This window comes from Stigmatopora nigra, chromosome 19, assembly GCF_051989575.1.
Source record: "Stigmatopora nigra isolate UIUO_SnigA chromosome 19, RoL_Snig_1.1, whole genome shotgun sequence".
NCBI lineage: Eukaryota > Metazoa > Chordata > Actinopteri > Syngnathiformes > Syngnathidae > Stigmatopora > Stigmatopora nigra.
In genome coordinates this window covers 2,110,828-2,133,101 of record NC_135526.1, presented here as the reverse complement: position 1 = coordinate 2,133,101, position 22,274 = coordinate 2,110,828, and the positions used below count along the sequence as shown (strand labels likewise).

The 22,274-nt window shown below is 41.9% G+C and overlaps 2 protein-coding genes across 2 annotated transcripts; one reads left to right on the top strand and one right to left on the bottom strand.

The window, feature by feature from the left end:
• Positions 1-2: 2 nt before the first annotated feature.
• Positions 3-1,385, bottom strand: cyb5d2 (cytochrome b5 domain containing 2). The gene is made up of 4 exons (XM_077740134.1): positions 1,048-1,385; positions 583-723; positions 288-474; positions 3-209 (listed from the first exon to the last, which is right to left on the bottom strand). The coding sequence occupies exons 1-4, from the start codon at positions 1,301-1,303 to the stop codon at positions 38-40; spliced, it is 756 nt and encodes a 251-aa protein (XP_077596260.1). The 5' UTR covers positions 1,304-1,385; the 3' UTR covers positions 3-37.
• Positions 1,386-1,440: 55 nt separating this feature from the next.
• On the top strand, positions 1,441-19,340 carry zzef1 (zinc finger, ZZ-type with EF hand domain 1). Its single transcript, XM_077740135.1, has 54 exons — positions 1,441-1,990; positions 2,372-2,516; positions 2,594-2,788; positions 3,039-3,222; positions 3,301-3,500; positions 3,893-4,103; positions 4,188-4,304; positions 4,452-4,630; positions 4,718-4,816; positions 4,883-4,974; positions 5,059-5,204; positions 5,478-5,583; positions 5,656-5,874; positions 5,941-6,032; positions 6,103-6,284; positions 6,355-6,488; positions 6,552-6,622; positions 6,819-6,933; positions 7,037-7,205; positions 7,467-7,591; positions 7,679-7,801; positions 7,904-8,073; positions 8,175-8,256; positions 8,342-8,543; positions 8,629-8,741; positions 8,818-9,058; positions 9,145-9,224; positions 9,303-9,393; positions 9,462-9,912; positions 9,991-10,155; positions 10,414-10,533; positions 10,628-10,789; positions 10,856-10,988; positions 11,061-11,199; positions 11,490-11,655; positions 11,738-12,000; positions 12,130-12,302; positions 12,410-12,587; positions 12,657-12,811; positions 12,942-13,222; positions 13,304-13,478; positions 13,566-13,698; positions 13,775-13,998; positions 14,122-14,430; positions 14,512-14,582; positions 14,641-14,776; positions 14,841-15,200; positions 15,259-15,402; positions 15,789-15,957; positions 16,029-16,127; positions 16,215-16,380; positions 16,936-17,086; positions 17,717-17,788; positions 18,429-19,340. Exons 1-54 carry the CDS (start codon positions 1,589-1,591, stop codon positions 18,507-18,509), a joined length of 8,961 nt encoding a protein of 2,986 aa, XP_077596261.1. The 5' UTR covers positions 1,441-1,588; the 3' UTR covers positions 18,510-19,340.
• Positions 19,341-22,274: the final 2,934 nt, after the last annotated feature.

Genomic DNA, 22,274 nt, shown 5'->3' with positions numbered 1-22,274 from the left:
TGTCTCCACAATGTCTTCATTTATTATAAAAACACTTTTACGCTATTAAAGAACAAGAAATTGCATGTTTTGGGCAGCCATCATATTCCTGCAGGTGGGGATTCTCATTGGCTATTAATGGATCTTCTATGCAGACGCAACGGGATCCACTAGCGCCCACGGAGAATAATTTTCTGGGTACACCAGTCCAGGTTCTTTCAACTCCACCACTGGTGAGAAAAATATATAAAAAGATCATTCTAAAATGACACTTGTGGTATTTGTATGTGCTTCCAATGTTTATTTACCTAGTGGTGGAGCACCAGACACGCCCCCCTCTTGTAGTACTCCAATGGGAGTTGCAAGAAGGGAAGGAAAGCTTCTCTGCTTCTGTCTCTGCTTTAAGTTGTTGTCCCTGAGCATGCAATGATTCAACATGCAAGAGAAATGCTGTGGGATTTCCAGTTTGGGAATAGAACCGTCCTGCAACCACACCTGAGGAGAAATGGGAATTCAAAGGGTTTCATTGGAATGCAAAACACAAGTGCAGACAGTCAGTTCAATGATGACAAGTTTGTTATTGGTAATCAAAACATGACTCACCTACACTTCGGTAGGTCCTCTTGTAAAAAAGCAGCCAGTCAAACAGAGTTACCACCTGTAACGGATTCAAGCCGGATACATCATCCGTCAAGCCGCCCTCTGTGAAATCTCCAGTGACAAAGGCCAGGGATGCATCTTTTCCTAGGGGAAAACCAGCATGATACTTTATAATCAGAGCGATAAGTGAATCAAGCAACTGGGTAATGCATTAGTTAGAAACATGCAGTGTGGTACAGTGTATGAGTGGTTAGTGCGTTGGCCTCACAGCTCTTGGGTCACCTGTCTGTGTAGAGCTTGCATGTTCTCCCTGTGCATGCATGGGTTTTGCAAAACAGCTGGGATCGGCTCCAGCACCCCCTGAAACCCTAATAAGGATGATGTGATTCAGAAAATGAGATGAAATGAGATGCATGCAGTGATCACACATGCAAGTTGTGAAATGCAAACAAGGAAAATCGGGATCACCTGTGAAAAAGTGATATGCACCACCTGGCCCATAATGTTTGCGACCCTCATGCACGTCAAACACATGGCCCAGTATGGCCAGGTAAATACCCTTACTGCCTTCGTTGCCATCGTACAGTGACAAATCGTGGCTATTTAAAACCCGGATCGGTAACTCTTGTGCAGATTTAGTTGCAGAATTCGACTGCCATCGGGCAGGAAAGAAAAGGACTACCAAGCACGCCGTAAAGAGAGCCACTATTGCATAGAAGAGCATTGTGATGGTGAGGATGCTGTCATTTCCGACATTTTCACTGAAACATCAGCGCCCTCGCAGGTACTTCCGCGAAAGAAGAAAAAGAAGAAGAAGAAGAAGAAGCCACACATGCGCAAAGCAACGAACGTAACCAACGTTTCAGGCAGGTCTTCGACGTACTGTACGTCAATGCGGTAGTAGTGTAGGTTAGTAGAGAGATTTGTGTACAGCGCTGTAAAAAGCGATCGACAAGTGCCCCGGTGCTGGCTGTACAGTATTATTTGCGGGATCGGACCCAAAAGAGGCATGGGTAACGCGGAGAGCGGCGGCGGGGGAGGCAGCTGCGACGACGAAGACATGGGAACCGATAGCCCCGGCTTGGCGGAAGACAGCCCGGCCTCTGCGGCCACTGGCGTCGGAGGATCGGCTCCCGGGAGAGGCGGAAGGCGAGCCCCGAGGAATGCTTCCGTGGCCCCTGGTGGACCCCCGATCCCCGCCGTCTTCTTCGAACAAGTGAAGCTGAGAGAAGCGGCGGCTCGGATCGGGGACTCGGGAGTCGTCATCCGGGAGTCCGTCCTGGCCGGGAACGAGGTTGTCCTGGTCCGATGGCTGGAGGAGCGGTTAAACCGTGGAGAAGAGTCCGTCAATGTTGAACAGTTTTGTGAGCTGTTGGAAATCAGAGATGCCCCCAGAGATGAATGTGAAGAGGTAGGATCTCCATCACTGACAGATCCACGCACAAGCCGGCCGGTGCTTGCTTATTACATTTTCCTTATACACAGTGCATAACAATCAATACCAAAACATGATACTACACATTTAGGTTGCAGCTTAACTACAAGGATTCAATTTAGCATTAATCAGTTTATTGTAAAGGAAAATTTGTGAAAATTGGTCCCAATTCTTGTATCATTTTTCACCAAATAATGTTGTGATTTCATGGAATGTCTATATTACCACCCACATCCTGATAGGAGAATTTTTGTTCCATAACTCTCTGCACAAATGTCATGATATTTAAAAGCTCAGTTAAATGAATGGCTTTATACTGTACATGATTTTACACAAGATGCACTTTTGTGTATTTAGGCCTTCGGACAGTTTGATGCCGAGGGTGATGGGGTGGTGGATGTGGAGAGCATGCTGATTGCCCTTAAGAATTCCAATGGAGCTAATCTAAGGGGAGAGCTGAGTCATGTGATCAGGCAACTACAGGCGTGCTCTTTAACCCCAGGTATGTGACTTGTTTAACTCAAATCAACACTATCCCTTATTATTTATTCCATATGATGTACTTGTGCTCCTCTACAGGTTTTGTTGACATATTTTCCAAAAGCAAAGACCGGTTAGGAGCCCACGCCTTTAAGATCCTGAAATTTATGCATCGGAATCATATTCCCAGCAGTGCAATCCCTTCCCCTATTTTAGACGGCTACAACAGTATCTGCACTATGAGGTCAAGTGTGGTTCAGGACTTTTTGGAGTTCCTCTTGCAAAGGGAAAAAGGTGAATATCAGTCTAATGCAGGGTTGGGCAAAAAATATAAAGTACAAAGTAAAGTCAAAAGGAATGTATTAATTGAAAAAAATATACATATTTGGACCGTATGGGGCCCGCGGGCCGTAGTTTGCCCATGTCTGGTTGAATGTCTTAGAGATACAACTCATTTTTCTTAATTTAAAGTCTTGGTCCAAGCATTTTTAACCATGGAAATGACCCAAAAAATATTCACCTTACTATTGTTATTCCTATTTAGATCTAGATATACAGTACAAAGCAGAACTGGATCGTGACCCAGATGTAGACAAGGTGAAGGTGGTCACTCAGTGTTACGGCACAATAGAAGCGTCATCCAACGTGGCCGATGTTTACAAGATGACCAACGGGGAAACGTCCTCGTTCTGGCAATCGGACGGCAGCGCACGCTCACATTGGATAAGGCAAGGAATTATGGGAATTAAAAAAAATAGGATAACTCAAGAGCATCCTCCTTGACTTTTGTCTTCTGGTTTTCTCAGATTGAAACTGAAACCTGACGTGGTTTTGAGGCATCTGGCCATCGCCGTAGCCGCCAATGATCACAGTTATATGCCTCAGTTGGTTTCCGTTATGGTGGGTAAAAATCTGCATTCTCTGGACAAGATCAGAGACGTCCGCATCCCCAGCAACGCGATGGGCTACGTTGCGCTTTTGGAGAATGCCAACATTACACATCCTTGTGAGTCACATCATGTAGCTTGTGCTCTTATTTCCTCATCATTTGTTGCCCTTTCATTCGAGCGTGAACGACTAGACTGAGAATAAAAAGCTCTGTTCAAAGGCTAGGCTTTGTGCCAAAAGGGCAACACAATCATGTGTGGAGTGAGAAAAAGAGAATTGAAAGCTGGATAAAGACAGAATGGAAACGAGATGGTTTGCAGACTGAACAAGCGTATGCTTACAAAGGCTAGAAAATGAATAGCTTTGACACAAAAAAACTCAATTGCATTCACAATTCTGTCTGTTGTCAGCTAATATAATTCTCTGTCTATTGTTGAAGCAGGTTGTTTGAATTGTAAAGCTTATTTTTTTCACCCTGCCTCAATATGTTAACCGCTTTGTGTCCTCCAGACGTTCAAATCAACATCAAGCGTTGCCTGAGCGATGGCTGCGACACACGGATTCACGGCTTGAAGACACTAGGCTATCAAATCATGAAGAATAAAGAAGTATCCGTCTCGGATGCTTCAGCCATCTGGTACCTGTCACTTCTCACATCATTGGTCACTGCCTCAATGGAGACCAATCCAGCACTGGCTCAAACTGTACTCCAGAACACCCAGTAAGACTATTTTCTACTTTAAACTGTCCATCTGCAAAGTGGTAAAGTATTACTCTAATAGAGTATTTTTGTTGTCTTTCTCAGAAAAGCATTGCATCATATGCCACCGTTGTCTCTTACACCATCATCAACCAAGTTCCCCAAGTTCTTCTCTTCAAAAATCTTAGAGGAAGTGGACGCATTTCTTCTCAGGATAGCAGAGTGAGACCCAAGCTTCAATTTTCATTACCACAATGTCCATCAGTGTCAATATCACTAACAGCATCACATGGGAGACATGCTTAAAGTCCATATTGTTCTTCGGTACACTAATATCATGCAATTTCTTTGTTTTTTGTACCTGAGAAGCTGCTGCGTGAGTCCTGACGCCGAGTTGACCCTGCTGGCTTTTGCTCTGGCCAGAGGCAGCGTGGCAAAAGTGCTGCAAGCCCTAGCCTGCATTAGTGACCACTTGGAGACACAATACCAGGCTTCTTCGCTTATTGCATCAATGGCTGCCGTTCGGCTACAACTACTCTATCGAAATGGTAATTTTTGCCTTTTTTTGCAACCTGTAATGAGATTCTTTTTTAATTAAGATGCTAAATGTCCATTTTTGTCATGTGACATTGCAGGAAAACCCCTCCAGCTTCACCTACAGGCATGTGATGCAAAAAGTAAAGAGGAAAAATCAGGACCAGAGAATATGCTAACAGAATCCTCCACTGGAGATGGTAAGAATTTAGCAAGGGGGACATTGATGACCCCAAAAATTACCAATACGATTTTTGCCTGTTAAGGTTTTCTGACAGAAAGTGGGAAGAAAAAAGCCAGTGTTATCCTGTCAACTGAAGACCAGAGCAACTTTCAGGTCACGCAGATCAAGATCAATGTGAGTGAACATAATAAGATGGCTATTTTGTTCTGGAATAAGGAGGAAAAAAAACATATATCATCTCTGTTTTGATGTGATAAGGTCCGAAAAGGGGCCATCGGGGCCAAATGTGGTCTGGTGTTTGCCTACAAGGACGAAGAAGCGTTTGATGCCGCAAAACATTTCAAGAGGTTCAGAAAATACGATGCGTGGGACTACAAAGACTACAAGGAGTTTGTACAAGACAAGTATGAGAAGCACTTTTTTTGACATGCATACTAAAATGCATCCTAAATGATCCTAAAACAGAAAGTCGGCACTCATGATTGACTTTTCCGGGCCACACAAAATGATGCGGCGGGGCAAATTTGGCCCCCGGGCCTCCACTTTGACACATGTGGTTAAAAAGGGTGCAAAAAATAGATTTTTAACACAGAAAGTGACCAAAACTTGACCTGTTTTTCATTTTTTTATGTGTGTGTAAAATATAAATGCTTATATTATTATCATGTGATCTGCAGTGCGAGGATCGCAGCGCTATCTGAGGACGAGCCCGTGGGCTGGTTTGAAGTGGAGGACGACTGGAATGACGTGGAGATCAAGCTCCAGCAGTGTCGTGTCGCCAAGGTAAAAAAAAAAAAAGTCATTCTCCAGATGAAATAAGCTTCATTTCAGCCATTGTTTATTTTGTCTTCCCAGTTTCTGATGGTCAAGTTCCTGTGCGCCAGGCAAGACACTGCCGAGAGACTCGGGGTGCAATCCCTCGGCTTCAGCGGGTACTCTTGCGCCGGAACCGAGAAACTGGAAGATCTGGACGACCTCAGCTCGACGGGCGAGCGCAGCAAAAACCATGCCGTCAGCGGTCTTCATCTTCTCAACAAGACTTTATTCTTCATTCAACAGCTCACACAAAATATGGTAAATTTCATCTTTGGTTGTGCAGTTATGAACTCAATTAAGATGGTGCTTTCTCTTTTCTTGCAGGATTTCTCTCAAATGAAGCTCAAATATCTCCTAGACTTAGCTGATCTTAACATAAACCTTTTCTGGAGTTTCTACACTAAACTAAGGGTGATGTGAGTATTGCGTGAATACTATTACGCAGTCGCAAATGGGATTCCTAACTGGCTTTCTGGATGTTCTCAGTGAGGGAGATGAGGTCTTGAAGAGCAGAATTCATCTCCTTCAGTTGCTGCAGAACTGTTTCTCCATGCTACCCAACCCGACGTCCTCCGAAGACCATGACAATGATGTCCCATCCCCGTCCACAAGGGCAGAACCTGACTCAGTCGGGGCTGTTGAGGAACTTTATTCTCATCTTTGCCAAAGTATGAAGTTCACACTCACCATCCACCAACACAGACAACATCCAAGTAACTCTATCATCCTTTATTTTAGTCGTTAACCAACCAGAAGGCGTAACTTTGGTGGAAAAATCCTTACGCAAGGAGGCAGAAAAAGCCATCCTTAACGGAGCAGCTATTTTCTTCCCTGATAAAGACATCCGCAGAAACAAACTCTTCCACATGATGGTGTGTATACACAATGCGATTTCAAATGTATTTTTTCTGAACATCTCTGGTCTGTTTTTCCAGAAACACATCGCTGAAGAGGATCAACTGCCGTCCGTTAAAATGACCTTTGAATCCCTGTGTAATTACTTCAGGTAGGTTGTTGAATCATTATGGAATTACTGTATTTTCTCGCATATTAGCCGCATCTGAGTATAAGACGCACCCTTGAAATAGGCGCAAAATCGTTGAATTTTACAATTTCAGTCAGCTTTTTTTTTGCAAGAAAATACAGTACTCCTCTTCATACTGTAAAAAAGGCCACACTACTTAACTTGTCATTAAATGCAGTGACCGGGATCCGCGAGGCCTTCTCCTGCTCCCCCCAAAAGGAGCCTCCCCCGACTTTGACATCAGCCCAATTTTAGAGGTGACCCAGACACTTCTTCTCATGGCTACACAAGAGGTGAGATCACCAGACAACATTTTAATGGTGAAAAATTGGTTATGCAACAATTGGCAACAATCCCCTCTCAACCAATGATTGCTGTTGTTTGAATCTTCTCTAGTGTGAAGTTTTGATGGCAGAGGGCGCTGGCGGATTGAGCCGACAGTCCGTTTTGCTGTCCTTATTCTGGGCTCTGCAAGGTAGTCTTCTCTCTTGGTGCTATCTCCAACTCAAAGGAGGAACTTCCACTGCTGTTTCCATGGAGCTGGCCAGAGTCATCCTATTAAAATGTAAGATGTCATCCCTTCTAAACAAGTCCACTTTTAGCATTCTATTCTTACAGATGGGGTGGTTTTACTGTGGATGATTAAAAGCAATAATGATTCAAATGGCATTTAGCAATGCTGTTTTCCAATAGATTTATTCCAAGGCAGATGTATTATTACTTTTTGGATAGATTTATACATTACAAATGAAGTTTTAACACCAGGGATTGTATTTCTTAGGTCGTAGTATCTAATTTCTAATATAGATTTGTTCTTTCTGAACAGATGTGGATCAGTTCTTAACGAGTATCCAAAATGTCCTGCTGGGTTCTCTGCTGGATAAATACACAGGTGTCGAGATTACAAACAAACTGGGCAAATCCATCATTGCCACAGTCTTCAGACAACTGGTAATGCCTCATTTGCTTATAACTCCCACTGGGATTGTTTCATTTGAGATGACAGTGCTGAATTGAATACAATTATTGCTCTGGCAGCTTATTTTCCTACTGGAACTTTGCCCGTTGGATATTCCACACTGTCCACTGCTCAAGAGCTTCTCGTCGCTGATTGTGCCCCTGCAAAATCTGTTTGTCGGCACGGATGATGTTTTTTCGCAGGTTAGTATCATGCTTTCAATGCATATTGCTGTATTTCAGAAGTAGGATGCATTGTTGTGGTTAAAAAAACAACGAAAGCTATTGAGTCACTTGTGTTGCTAGGCAGATCATGAGAGCTGGCACCAACCCCAACAGCCGGTGGTGCTGAGGACTTGGATGATGGAATCCTCTCATAACTACGAAGATAGTCGTCACGAGACCAACATCTTCGCTTGCCCCGGTGCCACGTCATTTGAAGTCGAGTTTGATGAACGTTGTGAGACAGAAAAGAGGTCAGAAAGGAATACTCTTGAGTTTGTTTGTGGTGTTGTTTTTAAATTTATATTATATTTAGACATGAATACATTATAGTCTTTTGACTTGATTTGCATAGGTATGATTACCTGGAATTTACAGACTCCAGAGGTGGAAAGGTTCGTTATGACATGAAGGTTGGAAGTGAAAAGTGGCCTAAGGTAGGATTTTTGGTCTCATTTTACCACAAAAGGGTCTCCTATTCCAGTCAATGTCTTTTCCCATCTTGTACTTTTGTGTCTCTAGAAGGTAACATTTGATGCAGGCCCTCAACTTCAGTTCCTCTTCCACTCCGATAGCAGCAATAACGAGTGGGGTTACAAGTTCAGCGTAACGGCCATGGGTCTGCCAGACATTGTCATTTTGTGGATCTCCGACCTGCAGCTGCTGGTGGCTCGTCTAATGGGACGTCTTGCCTGCAGAACCTTGGCTCTCAAATCACCTCATGGTGAGACTTACTCACATCCATATAAGTGTGTGTATAATTGCTATTGTGCTGCTTGTTACCATAACAACTCTTTTTCTTTTTAAAGAAATACGCTCTGTGAAAGAGCTTCCATCTTGGAAAGTGTCTCATGTTCAGTCTTCACCTTTATGGAAACCAATTCTGCGTCATGGGTTGTGCGAGATTGGGGAGACGGATCAGGTAATAGCAGTTCAGGTATGCTTAATTATACTAAATCCAGTCCAAGATCACACACTTTATTTTTTTTATGAGTTAGATGGCCATGCATAATCTCGACGATGTCATGAAGCTCCTTGAGGACTTTGCACGGTGGAACCCTTCCCAGGAACCCGTCGACAGCAGAATAGAGATGATGAGAAATCTGGTGCAGTCCTGCAAAAAACAAGCATCCAGGAATGAAATAGCCACGGGCACAATGGCGGAACATGCTGTCAATGCCATTTGGGCTGTCATGATCTATCACACACCAGCCCTAATCAATTCCCTTAAGACCTATGGTAATGTTTACTTGACCTTTATTCCTTATTTTTTTCCATCCAGTATGATCTCATCTACATAAAACCTGTTATTTTTTTGTATTTAGTCAATCAAGAGTGCAAGTCCCGTTTGAATGAGGACTTTGTGCAAGTTTATGTACTGGCAGACAGCATCAGAACATGGATGGTAAGCTTTTCTAGGTCCTTAAACCAGGTTGAATTTGCAATGTTTTTATATAATATTTGGATTTGTGTTTTCTATTAGTTGGAGATGAAGCAGAGATACATTGTGGGCAAAATGAACGTCCCTAACGAGAAAGACGGAAGTGCTGACGAGGTGACAATAGAGACACTAGGTGAGGCATCCTGCCTTATTATTATTTTTCTCTTTGATCGTCACGTGACAGATTTTCTTTCCCCTCAGCTGAGATGTGCATCGAAAAGTGCCTCCTGCTCTTCAGATTTTCCCCCTCTGGCACCCCCTGCTCCGATACCCCTTTCTCCAAAGCCACAGAAGGCAGCGAGGCTCCAGGTTTAGTCTCCGAAGATGATTTCCAAGCCAGTTCCGGCCTTCTTCCACCAACTCTGGCATCCACAGAGGAAACCAAGCCAGTCCAGAGCCATTCCTCCAACGTCCTCAACCCCTCGTGTACTCAGTGCAAATCAGAGACCAACAGCAGAGGCTCCACAGAAAGCCTATCCTCCCTCTCCCCTTCCGCTTTGACCCATAAAGCGCCATTCGCCCGGGCAAGGCTCCGCCTCCTGTCGTGCCGCTCCATGGAAGAACCTCGCGGCACCCCGTCTATCAAAGATCGCTTCCCGCTTCTCAAGCATATACTCAACTTCATTAAGGACAACGCCCTCACAACAGCTAAGTGCGTATGAGTCAGGAGGTAAACAGTCATTTGATTTGATATTTAAACTGGCTGTTTTTGTTTCTTTCCCTTTGACAGTATTGTACAGACTTTGTCGCTGAACAAAGCGCAGGCACTCAGCGTTTGCAAAGTTTTGAAAGTTGTTCAAGAGTGTTTGCATTCATTGGGGAAGCCTCATCTCTTTCAAGCTCCTTGCATTTTATTCCTGCAAGAACTCTTGACATGTCAGCAAGACTTCACTGGGTAAGTATTACAAGAAAATTGCACTAACAGTATATATATCTTTGTGGTCAATGTAGTGTAATTTAAGGGGAAAAAGCCATTTATTTAGGAAAATATTATCAACCCTTTGTTTATTTAACCAAATGGCATAGAGCATTGGAGGACTAAATATTTTTATTTGAAAATTAGATTTTTTAATAATTGTTCTGTGTTTCCTTCTATTAATTCAAATGATTATTAGTATATACTCAGATCTAGCCTAAATCCTCTTTTTTTCAGTTACTTCTCACAGTTATCAAACAGCGGACAAGAACTCGGAAAACAAGTACGACATTCCTACCATCAGTTGGTGCTCATTTTGGTGGAAGCTGTGCAAGGATTCAATTCTCTCAATGAGAAGTAAGCCTATTTTTTCTCCCTTTTTCCTCTAAGCCAACATTTGGACTTGTGTGAACACCAATGTAACTTTTTCCCTTTGTTCTCTCCTCCCCAGAGCTCTTCTACCAGCCTTATCTTGTGTGCAAACCTGCTTGCTGCACCTTCTAGACTTAAACTGGGATGTACACGATCTTTCCCTCTTCCTCAGCATCAAGCTTCCTGAACTATTGCTCAGCATGTCCAAGGAGAACATTAGTGTTCATGACATTGCTATCAGGTACAAAAAAATGGCTGCCTAGCCAAAAAGAGTGCCAAGTTATTATTATTATTTTTTTTTTTTTAGCCAATGGACAGAGGAGGATGAAATTGCAGACTATAAGAAGAACCAAGAGTGGATGGACGAGTGCATGGATGGAATGTTTGAAAAGTGGTATGATAAAATAGATGAAGAGGACTCCACAGAGGACAGGCGGAAGGTAAAACTAGAAGTCCAAAAGTAGATTGATTCAGGTTGTGGCAATTTTAACGAGTCATTGTTCTGTTGGCAGATGCACATGTTCATCGCACGCTATTGCGACCTGCTTAATGTTGTCATTTCGTGCGACGGCTGTGAAAGGATGGCACCTTGGCATCGTTATAGATGTCTGCAGTGTATGGATATGGACCTCTGCAAGACTTGCTTCCTCAGTAAGATCTTAAAATATCTACGATTACTCTGACGGACCATATTAGCTTGCCTAAAAGATACCAAAATTGAGAAATTAAGTTACTTTTGCTTTGGAAAATAATTGAAGTCTGTGTATATTATTTGGGTCAATCATAAACTGCCTTTTGTTGCTAATTAGTGACATAATTTGGTGCGTTTTTCTATTATTATGATTTTAGGAGTACAGGGAATTCAGATGAATTATTCCCAAAGCCCTAATTTGTATCCATTTCCAAATATCCAAACCGAGTAAAAACCTTTGTTGAAATAGGTGGCGCGAAACCCGAAGGCCACGAAGATGACCACGAAATGGTCAACATGGAATACGCCTGTGACCACTGCCAGGGACTCATTGTAGGTAGCAGAATCAACTGTAACGTGTGCGAAGACTTTGACTTGTGCTTCGGATGTTACAACGGCAAGAAATATCCTGACAGGTGACCAAAACAACTTGAACAAACACTTTTTTTTATCTTCTTTAAAACTCGGCACACTATCAACCCCTATCTATCCTTTTAGCCACCTGCCCACCCATCGAATCACAGTTTACCCCATGGTGACCATTCGAATAAGCGACCGGCATCGCCTGATTCAACCGTACGTCCACAACTACTCCTGGCTTCTGTTTGCCGCTTTGGCACTCTACGCTTCGGAAATAATGAGCGAAAAGCAGATAGAAGGGGAATCTTTGGACGCCGACATTTTGTGTCAAGCCTCGGCTTTGCATGCGTGCTGCTCCAAGCTCATCACTGATTGCTTGCTCAAGGGCCAGAGCACCAAAGGTATCTGGCTTTATTATTTTTCCGCTCACTATCTAAATGTGGCCTAAGCTTTCATGGACAAGTGCATTTAGAGATGATAGTTCAGTCTAGCATTATTTCAAATGTTGCTTGAACGCTGCCTTTTGATAGGTCAACGCTCTTCGGCTTTGCTAAATCTGCTGTTGTCAAGCGACTCGCCCTCCGATAGCGAACCCTGCCTGGCCTCCCCAGAGTACTCTCGGGAAGTTAGTACTGCTACAGACACCTCATCCTTCCCTGCCAGTACTGCAGCCGTGTGCTCTCCTCCACCACCCAAGGACAAGGTAAAGTACAACGCAAAGTATTGCACAACCATGTACATTTTCCAGAGTCATCAAATGGTTTTGAATAGGGACGTCCCGAACTGACATTTTTTTCATCTCATTTCCAGACTAAAAAATCAACCGAAGAGCAAAACCCAAAGGCTCACGGCGACATGCCTCTACTATCCCCCAGCATAACAGACACAGACAAAAGAAAACTTGTTACCCAAGACACTTTGGAGTCAATCAGCCTCAGCAAGACGCCATCCGTATGCAGTGAGGACCCCCAATCTCCAGTCATCCGACGTAAGGAGCTCTCTCACATCCGCAGTCATGATAAGCATAAATTAAGACATTATACCATCTTTTTGGCAGATTCGAGTCCAGCGGTCAACTCTCCGGCATCGGACGTTGTCAAGGAGACGGATGAGCGGCTTCCCAAGGTTCCCATCCAGGAGCATGTCTTTGCAGAGTGCTCTAGAGAAAGGATACTGGGACTCCTAGCAGCCATGTTGCCAATAGTCAAACAAGTAGGTAGGCCCGGGCCTAATAAGTACAATTGAAATAATTGTGTATATTTTTTATTTGTGGAAACATTAATTCATTTTTTTCCCCTAATTTCCCAAGTTGTTTCTCTTTTTTTTTCTTTCCTGTTCTTAGGGAAGCACTTTGAGTCTCCCCAGTTGCAGTTCCATCCTACACCAACTTTTCCGAGCTGTCATTTCCAACGCCGGCTCTCTTAACGAGACATACCACCTCACTTTGGGGCTACTCGGACAGTTGTTAATGCGAATCCCTCCAATGGAAGCCGACTGCGCCGTGACGGAGGCTCTAACGGACAAGTACGATTTACTGACGCGTGGCGAAGCAGCTCTTGGAGACACTCACGGTTGGAAGACCATTCAGTTGCTCTTTAGTCTGGGAGCTGTCTGTTTGGACAGGTAATGTTCTCTCTTGGTAACTTTTATCATATAGTGATGACAAATTATACTTTTTTCCCTGGTTTTTAATTTTTTTTGCAGTCGTATTGGCCTGGATTGGGCTTGCACAGTAGCCGATATTTTACACGATCTGAATTCTTGTCCCGAATGGAGCTCCGCCATTGCTGCATTTACGGACCACTGCGTCCAGCAGCTGCCACAAACGTTGAAACGCACCAATCTTTTCACCCTGCTTGTGTTAGTGGGCTTCCCCGAGGTAGGAAGGAGTGGAAATTTACCACTTTGTGTTTATTTTCCTTTGTACCAATAAAATAAAAACTCATTATACTTTCCCCCTTTTTAGGTGTTGTGTGTTGGCACACAAACGGTATTTATTGACAACGCCAATGAGCATCACACCATGATTTTACTCAAACATTTCACAGAGACCAACCAGGCAGCCGTGGTGGATATCAAAACACGCAAGAGGAAAACAGGTTGGTATTCTTCTAGTCAATCAACAACATTTGCAACAAAACGCTCACAACATGGGCTTTCCTTGTCTTTTTCTAGTCAACGACTACCAACTCATCCAGTCTCAAGATTCTTCCGAATGCCTGGCAGGGCAAACCGATGAACAAAGTCCCCCAAAGACACTGCTTAGCCGTTACCTGAACAATTTTATCTCCATTATTTGCCATATGATGCAGAGAAGCCTGGAAGATGGCTTTCCTGAAGCTGTGGAAGCTTCTTGGGTTCTTTCATTGGCTCTTAAAGGGCTTTACAACACATTGAAGGTACTTGTCAAAAGTTCAGATGGATTGGACGTCTGCCATTGCAAATTAGCATTAACAGCAAGTCGGCATTCAAAAAAGGGGGTATTTAAACTGTAGTATGTGTTTTTTTGTCATTCTGTGTAGAAACACGGAGTGGAGCAAGCTCAGGAAGCCATTCAGCAGTCTGGTTTGACCCAACTGCTGGTCAGCAAATGCAGTAAAGGAACAGGATTCAGCAAGCTGTGGTTGCTGCGAGATTTGGAGATTCTGTCCATCATGCTTTACTCATCCAAGCGGGAAATCCATTCTATGGCTCAAGATCTGGAGCGGGATCACAGAGAACGAAGCAAGGATCGGGATTCGGACCTCTCCAGCAGCGCAGCCGATGACGCCGACGTCAACAAGGCAGATCCGCTCGAGGGTCTAGATGAGGAGACTAAGATTTGCTTTCAGGTGATGACTGAGCTTTTTTCTTTATTATTTCTTCACATAAAATAAAATAAAAACTTGTTTTTTCCCCCTTTATGTGTACAGATCACCCACAATTATTTAAACGAGTTACAAATGAAAAAAACAGATTCCTTCTTGCTGGATGTGCAAAAAAGGTCAGTACAAAAGATGGATTTAATTCCCCTCCACGCTAAAAGCTTCCGTCCTTTTTAGATTTGACGGAGAAGAAATGAAAACAGACGACACTATCCGTCCCTCAGCTCAAAAATGGCACCCAAACCGACGACCACGATCGGAGGACAGAAACAACAAAGCCGTCGACACCGATATGATTGTAGCCTCCTGCATTGTGAGTTTTTGGCCGTACAAAGAAAATATCCATCTATTTTCATATAAATTATCATTTGTCACAGTCTAAGCCCAGTCAGAGTGAAAAGGCCACCGAAGAAGTCAATGTGGGGACACAAAGACTCATCACCAACTCAGAGAGCGATTTGCAGATCAGTTACGCCAAACAACGGCGTACCAAAAGCTCGGCGCTGCTGCACAAGGAAATGGACGTCCGCAGCAACAGGGCGGTTCGCCAGTACCTGGTAAAAGTCAACCACGCCATCGCCACGCTCTACGCCCGCCACGTGCTGGCATTCCTGTTGGCCGACTGGCCTGATGAGGCGCCATTGAGCGAAGAGGCCCTCCAACTGAATGGCGCCTCTCATATGGCGTATATTCTGGATATGTTAATGCAACTGGAGGAGCGGTTACTGTGGGAGAAGGTGAGTTGAGACATTGAATATTGTTTGGCCGGGGCTTATATTTGTTGTATTTTTGCAGATTCTCCAAAGAGTTTTAAAAGGTTGCAGCCAAGAAATGTTATGCAGTCTTTCCCTTACTGCTTGTCAGTTTATGGAAGAGCCAGGAATGGCAGTTCAAGTTCGGGAATCCAAGCATCCCTATGACAACAACACCAACTTTGAGGTGGGCCCATTTAATAATAATAATAATAATCGGACATAGGCTTTGTCATCATTAACAATTTGCTCATTTCTCTTCTATATTGTGTTGTTTTTTTCATTTACTTATGTTGGCAATGTAATATTGGCAATAATTGTTCAATCATTTTTTCTGTGTTTTTAGTTCAAACATCATTTTGTAAAATCTAATAACAGCTAAAATTAACATAATTTTACATCTACAAAAACTGAATATACAGGGATTTTAATCCACTTCTTTTAATCCATTTATAAACATTTAAAAAAATAAATATAACATTTAAAATGGTCTGGCCCACATGAAATCGAGTTGATGTCGACCCTTGATTCAAACCAATGTAATCTTGGTTATTCCTCTTCTTTTGCTCTCAGGATAAAGTTCACATTCCAGGCGCGATTTACCTGTCTGTCAAATTTGACTCCCGCTGCCACACGGAGGAAGGTTGCGATGAATTCATCATGTCCAGCAGCAGCGATTTCCTTCAGGACGTACATATCTTTAGCGGTTCGCCACAGAAATGGTCTGAATTTGAAATTCCAGGCAAGTCTCGTTATGAAAGATTCCATTTTTTCCAACTCCTGTTTGACAAAGACCTTGTTTTCTTTTCTCAGGTGACTCCTTGTACTACAAATTTATGTCAGACATGAGCAACACAGAATGGGGATACAAGTTTACAGTTTCAGGAGGTCACAGAGGTCGCTTCTTGACAGGTACAGATGCCACTCCTCCGATTATTTAGGATTAACTGAATAATGTTTGTTTTTGTCCCTAATTTTCTTTTGCTTACCTCGAACCAGGTTTTGAGATCCTTAAGCAAATGTTGGCTGATGAACAAGTGCTCCATCAACTGCCATTGACAGACATATGGGAGTGGCAAGTGGGCGTGGCATGTCGCCAGACTGGCAACCAGAGACTTAAAGCCATTCACCTGTTGCTCCGCCTACTCCAGTGTCAATCCGACATGTAAGCGACATTGAGTTTTACTTTGAGATGAAAATACTAATCTATATTCAAAGATAAAATACAATACAATCATGTTTAATAATTAAAAACAAACATTATTATTAAGACTTGATGTCTTGGACTATTTGGCTCAAGTAAGCCTCATTTAAATAGCAAATGTTTACTTCTCACATCGTTAATTGTAAATATTAGTCATAACTAATACTACATGATTTTCTTGAGGTTCAAGACTGGCTATTTTGAGTCCTAGCCATCTGGATAAGTATATTACAGTACGTTGAAGTGCTTTGCATTTGTCTGACTATGCTTTGCATAAAAATGCCTCACCTTCTCAACCTCATTCACATGGTAAAGGATGTGTTTAAGAATTTGCCTACTATATACAGCCTGAAAATCCGCCTCCATCTGCTCACAATGGCAACCTCATACACAAAGTGTTATGTGAACACAAAAAAATAAGTTAAAGCTTTATAATTTATCATTAATCACATATTTAACACCATTTGAAAAGATATACTTGTGTCTAACTCATTTTTTGATGTGTTTACACTGCAGAGCCTACGAACTGACCCTGCTTCGACCTCTGTGGCAGCTCTTTATGTCCATGGAAAACAATTTAAGCCAGGATCCAACTAGTATCACTGTACTGCTACCTCTTCACAGAGCCCTCACTGAGCTCTTCTTTATTGCAGAGGCTCGTGCTATCGTGAGTAAACTTTACCCACAGGCCTTGTCTGGTGTGCTATTTTGTAGTACCACCAATCAGCCTCAAGATGATCCTATCTCCACTCAATAGGTCGCCCAATACATAAATATATATATTCATCAGTCTCATAATTGGTGCATCCATTTTTGGTAAATAATTAAAACTATATTAAATTGTAGCATACTGATATTATGGAATATAATGTGATGTCCCCTACTTTATTTAGCTTCACTTTTTTGTTCATTGTGAAGTTAAGCACGCACACACTAGCCTGAGAATATTTCAACCTTTTCACCCCAGGAAGTGTTGAGTTATATTTAGGGATAAAACAGTATGTCACGCACTACCAAGCGTACAAATTGTGCTCGGATGTTTCCCAGCATAAACATGTTGGGGGGCTAAAAGACGGATGGCGGCCTTAGGCCTCTGGACTGCGTCTAAAGACCCGTGAATACCGAATTTGGACTGTCTCGCCCCATTTAGTCCTTGATGTAGTCTGATTTGAGTTCCCCCACACTCCAGTAAAGTTAATCTTGACTTACTTTAAAGCTACATGATGAGATTTCCAATTGTTGACCAATCAGGTTCATGCAAACAAAGTTGTTGTTCCTTTTTGTGTGTATTCTCTAGACGCAAGGCATCCTCCACGAGTACTTGTTAGCCATGACCACTGATGATCACCTCCTCACTCATACAGCACTGGTAAGCTTTTATTACTCAACACATACTTTAATGATGGACATCCGAGCTGTTAATTGTAGTTATGCGAGGCTTACGCTAAATGTGTGGTGATGAGAGTTGATTTTGTGCCAGTCAGCAAAAGGTTGAGGCCACTTTTCAGTAATGACTCGTCAAGCTGTTGGTGTCCAGCACCCCCTCCTTTTTGAGTGTGGAGGCAGTACTGGGAAAACCAATGTATTATTTAGTCATTACACTCCATTACCATTTGTGTCACAGTACGCCTCTGCAGTCTCTTTATTTATGCTTAACATTCGGAGCACCAGTGATGATGCCGGACGTCCAATTCTAGCCAATGGGAGACCAGTCAGGTTTTGACAGATGGAGAACAACTCTATTATACCAATTTCTAAATAAGACACTTTAGAGTATAACTGAAATTTGAAACCTGAATATTTCTCATAAGTAGAGTTGCCATTGTAGTTAACGTAGACATGTAGTAAACCAGGTTGTTGTCAATATTATTCAACAGCACCAATGATATTAAATATTTTGATGCAATATACGTAAAATATGTCATGATATTAATCATTACAACACAAGTCAGTAGTTGTTGTGCCTGTGTTTATCTCACACACTGATCTCCATCCATTTTCTCACCTAGGCTCTGAAGAACATCGCCGCCATCAGCCTAGCAATCGATTACCCCAATAAATCGACTACGCTGCTGAGTGTGTCCCAGTGAGACAAATGAAGGGAGCCACCTAACAAAGAGGATCTCACTCACTCTCTCACTCTCTCACTCACCAGCGCAAAGGGAGGAAAAATCCCCCCGAGCAGCCAGCATTTTCTTTCCCCCTAACAGGAAACAAACTGGCACCACCGTGGACCCGACGTGGACCGAGCGAACAGACCCGAAAAAGCACTTTTTAACGCTCACTCACAATCCCCTTTGCCTTAGGTTGGTCTGCATGTGTCACTCACATGTAAGTACGGTGGAGGCTCTGCCTTTTTTTGGTTCAAATATATCTGACCCTCTGTTGGGACACAAAGTTTGCCAAATTTCCAACTTTCAACAAAACTTGTTAGCCTTAAAAGAGAACTAAAAACTTAAGACCCTTCTTAAAAATTAACATTCTTATTATTTTTAACTATGGGTGACATTGACATCAATAGCTGTCCAATCTATTTTAATTGGATCAAATAATAGTTTCCAATTGATATGGATTTGCCAACTATTGCTGTTAATGGGTGTTTTTGTCATAAATTTCCTTCTTTTACTAACTAACACAGCATATTTTCTTTGGATTAGGCTGGCAGTGAATGAGTTAAAGAGGACATAAGAAGAAAAGGTATATAACCTAATGATTTTTATGAAGATAATCAGTGTGGTGCTGGTGTTTAATCACATGACCTGAGCTTAGCTGAATGCGAACAGTCCCATGCACTTTTGTTATTTTTCAGGGAGGAACTTTATGGTTGTATATTTCAGCCATTATTGTTCTTTTTAATCAAAAATAACGTCCATTTTTTTGTTGTAGGGATTTGTTTATGCCAAAGAGAATCTCCTAACTGACTTTCTTTCAGTTTATTTCATATCACAGACAGATAAAACATCCATAGAAAAGTTATGATGTTTTATTTTATTTTTTTTCTTTTGGGGGGGGGGGGGGGGGGTTGACTATCCTACAAGAAAAAGTAGGATTACCTAGCTAGTATTTTGTTTACAACAACATTAGCTTGAAATCCAAGGCAGGAAGAAGTTATTGGCTTTTTCTTGCCTTTGTAAAAAAAAAAAAAACGCCTCACCAATCTACACGTGCCTAAAAAAAACTAACAATCAAATCACCATAATTTAAGATTTGGGGGTATTTCATTTGATTTTGTGTCCTATTTTTGTTTGACATTTTTCTAATTTACTTTTAGCATCGCTTAGTTTTTTCTTGCCGATGCTGGATTCGATGGAGTCATTTGAATGTACATAATGTATTTTGTGAATAAGAAATGAATGATATGTAACCCCTTTATATATATAGATATATATCATCACCATTGGGCACTAGCAGATGAACACTTTATGATTTTGTATGCATGCCACGTAAAGGCAAAACAGTAAAATACTGTGTTTGATCCATTTCTAATAAAAGGGAAAAAAATAATGAAATAACATCAATACAACTGACAAAACCTGTGATTTTCTCTTCTTATATGAAGCGTGCCTTTGCAGGAACACCGATATATTCTCTCAAATGGATCGATTAGAGCCCACAGTTTTTTTCCAGGTTCTTCGAAACAAGAGTAGGTATTTATTGCTCAATTTTGCACTTAACTTTTTTTTTTCCACCCTTCTTCCACTCCCAGTAATTTGTAGCCTGAAACAGTGCAGAGGCAGATAATGATCACTGGGGGTTTAATGAAATCAAATGGAGGAAATACTCAATCAGGCTACAGATGATTGGGTTCCCCTCCTTGCCCTCCCCCTCCTGGATCTTCTACATAACTGTGAGTCAGCTCCTTTTTGCTTTTGTATTATCACTAAACCAGGGGTGTCGGACTCGGTTTGGTTAGTGGGCCACATTCATACCAATTAGATAATTTTAAATATAATATTTGGATTTATTTTTCGATCTAGAACAATGTGTATTTTAGCTTTTTTGTATTTTTAGATTTTACAAAATGATTTTGAACTAAAAACACAGACAAAATTGATTAAAAAATGACAATTATTAATTTAAAAAGGGAAAATCAGGAAATGTAATATACATCTATACTCTTCATTTTAATTTGATCCTAAAACAGAAAGTCAGCACTCATGATTTACTTTTCAGGGCCACATAAAATGATGTGGCGGGCCATATTTTGCCCCCGGGCCGCCAGTTTGACACATGTGCTGTAAACAACGACGCCGTAAGAGAAATTGCACCTGGGGGGAAAGAATATCACAACATTAGTCCCAGGGCGTTAATTGATTTCATGAATTTTAGATGTTAAATTATTCATTTGAGTTATAATGAACTTGTAACCCACCCGCAGAATGCAGTGTTCTTACAGTGAGATGATAATTAATACCCTCCTGTTGAGGGTATCCCTCTCTGCCAGCGACCTTGACACACAAAGAGACTACTCTAAAAAACTAGTTAATAGTTAATGACGGCCTGTATTATTTTTGAATAGAGTGCCCAGGTGGAGGAATCAAGTTCTCCATTTACTTTGTTGTTATTCGTTTTGTTCTTCTTGGTGGAGATGAGATTTAAAATGGCTTTTAGGATAACATTTGGTAAATATTTTCTGGGTAAAACCTGTTTTTTGGATGATTTAGATGAGTTTAAGAGTAATAGATGGAAATTTCATGTAAACATGAGTCAGCATGGACCACACTGGAAAGCAAGTTATTAAAAAATAGAAGGAATTATAGCCTTGGATGATCGTTTATTTGGAGTTTCCATTTTCCAAACAGTCACTAACACCGAGTGTGTATTTTTGTGTATTTGTGAAGACTAATGCAGGACTTTCTAGCGACCTGTCAAAGGCAGCTGCAATGTCATATTAAGACTGTCTGAGCCATCTGTGGTTAAGCAAATGCAAAATGTTGCAAATAATTCTATAAACATGAGATTTCTCAATAATCATTCATATTTTCCCCCAAGCCTTTTTAGTTTCCCAGCATTTGTCATTAAACAATCCACCACCACAACAACAAAAAAGACAGTATTACAAATAGCTGCCGTCATTTAGATCTGTAAGACCACGGCACCCCTGACATCTTTGCATCCCTGCTTGCTGTCATTTGTTATTCAAATGCTGCACACACGTCAACATGTTCAGAGGCTGCGACTGCATTCATTTTTCACTCAATAGATCAGTATTTAATTCACTTTCTGGGTTTAAAAATCTGTACTTTATACTATCTGTACTTGCAGCTTTTCTCTAGGGCTTTGCTGCAAAGCTGTGGTGGACGTTTGGTGGACCAAAACCAGCAATATGGAGGTTTTGCTTTTACAAACAGTGTAAAAATAAGTGTTTATCTTGTGTATCCATGGGTAAAACACATGTTAAAGTGCATACTACAACCAATTTTGTTGGCTTATTCAAATTAATAAAAATATCTGTTTTTATAACAGTGTGGCAGAATGAGTGCCAGCTTTCATAACCTTTTTCTTGAAGTCATTTTTATTTATTTCCAGGAGTATTAGGCATTTTGGAGGGTCTGACTTGAGGCCCATTTCATCAGGTCTCCATCTGGAAGAAAGCACAGCTGTAATGTGGCTTCAAAGTTGGGAGACATCTGGTGACAACTCTTTGCGCACAGCTAATTAGTGGAAGGAGATGCATCAAATGAGCCGTGAGAGAGGTGGGGGGGTTTATTCTTGACGAGGGGGAGGAAGGACTGCTGGGAGCTTGATGACTGCTATTAATAGCACAAGTCAGATGGACCAAGAGATAAGTTGCCCGACAAGCCACCGGTCGATATTGTACTAATGCTAAGTTGGAATTGTTTAGGTCCAAATCG

What these genes read in the sequence shown, in the direction of transcription:
- cyb5d2 (XM_077740134.1), bottom strand. Translation starts at nt 1,303, where the DNA reads ATGCTCTTCTATGCAATAGTGGCTCTCTTTACGGCGTGCTTGGTAGTC. An exon ending in TGCATATCACTTTTTCACAG is followed by an intron (nt 724 to 1,047) that starts GTGATCCCGATT and finishes GTTTTCCCCTAG; the next exon opens with GAAAAGATGCATCCCTGGCC. An exon ending in GAGGACCTACCGAAGTGTAG is followed by an intron (nt 475 to 582) that starts GTGAGTCATGTT and finishes ATTTCTCCTCAG; the next exon opens with GTGTGGTTGCAGGACGGTTC.
- zzef1 (XM_077740135.1), top strand. Translation starts at nt 1,589, where the DNA reads ATGGGTAACGCGGAGAGCGGCGGCGGGGGAGGCAGCTGCGACGACGAA. An exon ending in GGTGACAATAGAGACACTAG is followed by an intron (nt 9,394 to 9,461) that starts GTGAGGCATCCT and finishes CTTTCCCCTCAG; the next exon opens with CTGAGATGTGCATCGAAAAG. An exon ending in TGTTAGTGGGCTTCCCCGAG is followed by an intron (nt 13,479 to 13,565) that starts GTAGGAAGGAGT and finishes CCCCCTTTTTAG; the next exon opens with GTGTTGTGTGTTGGCACACA.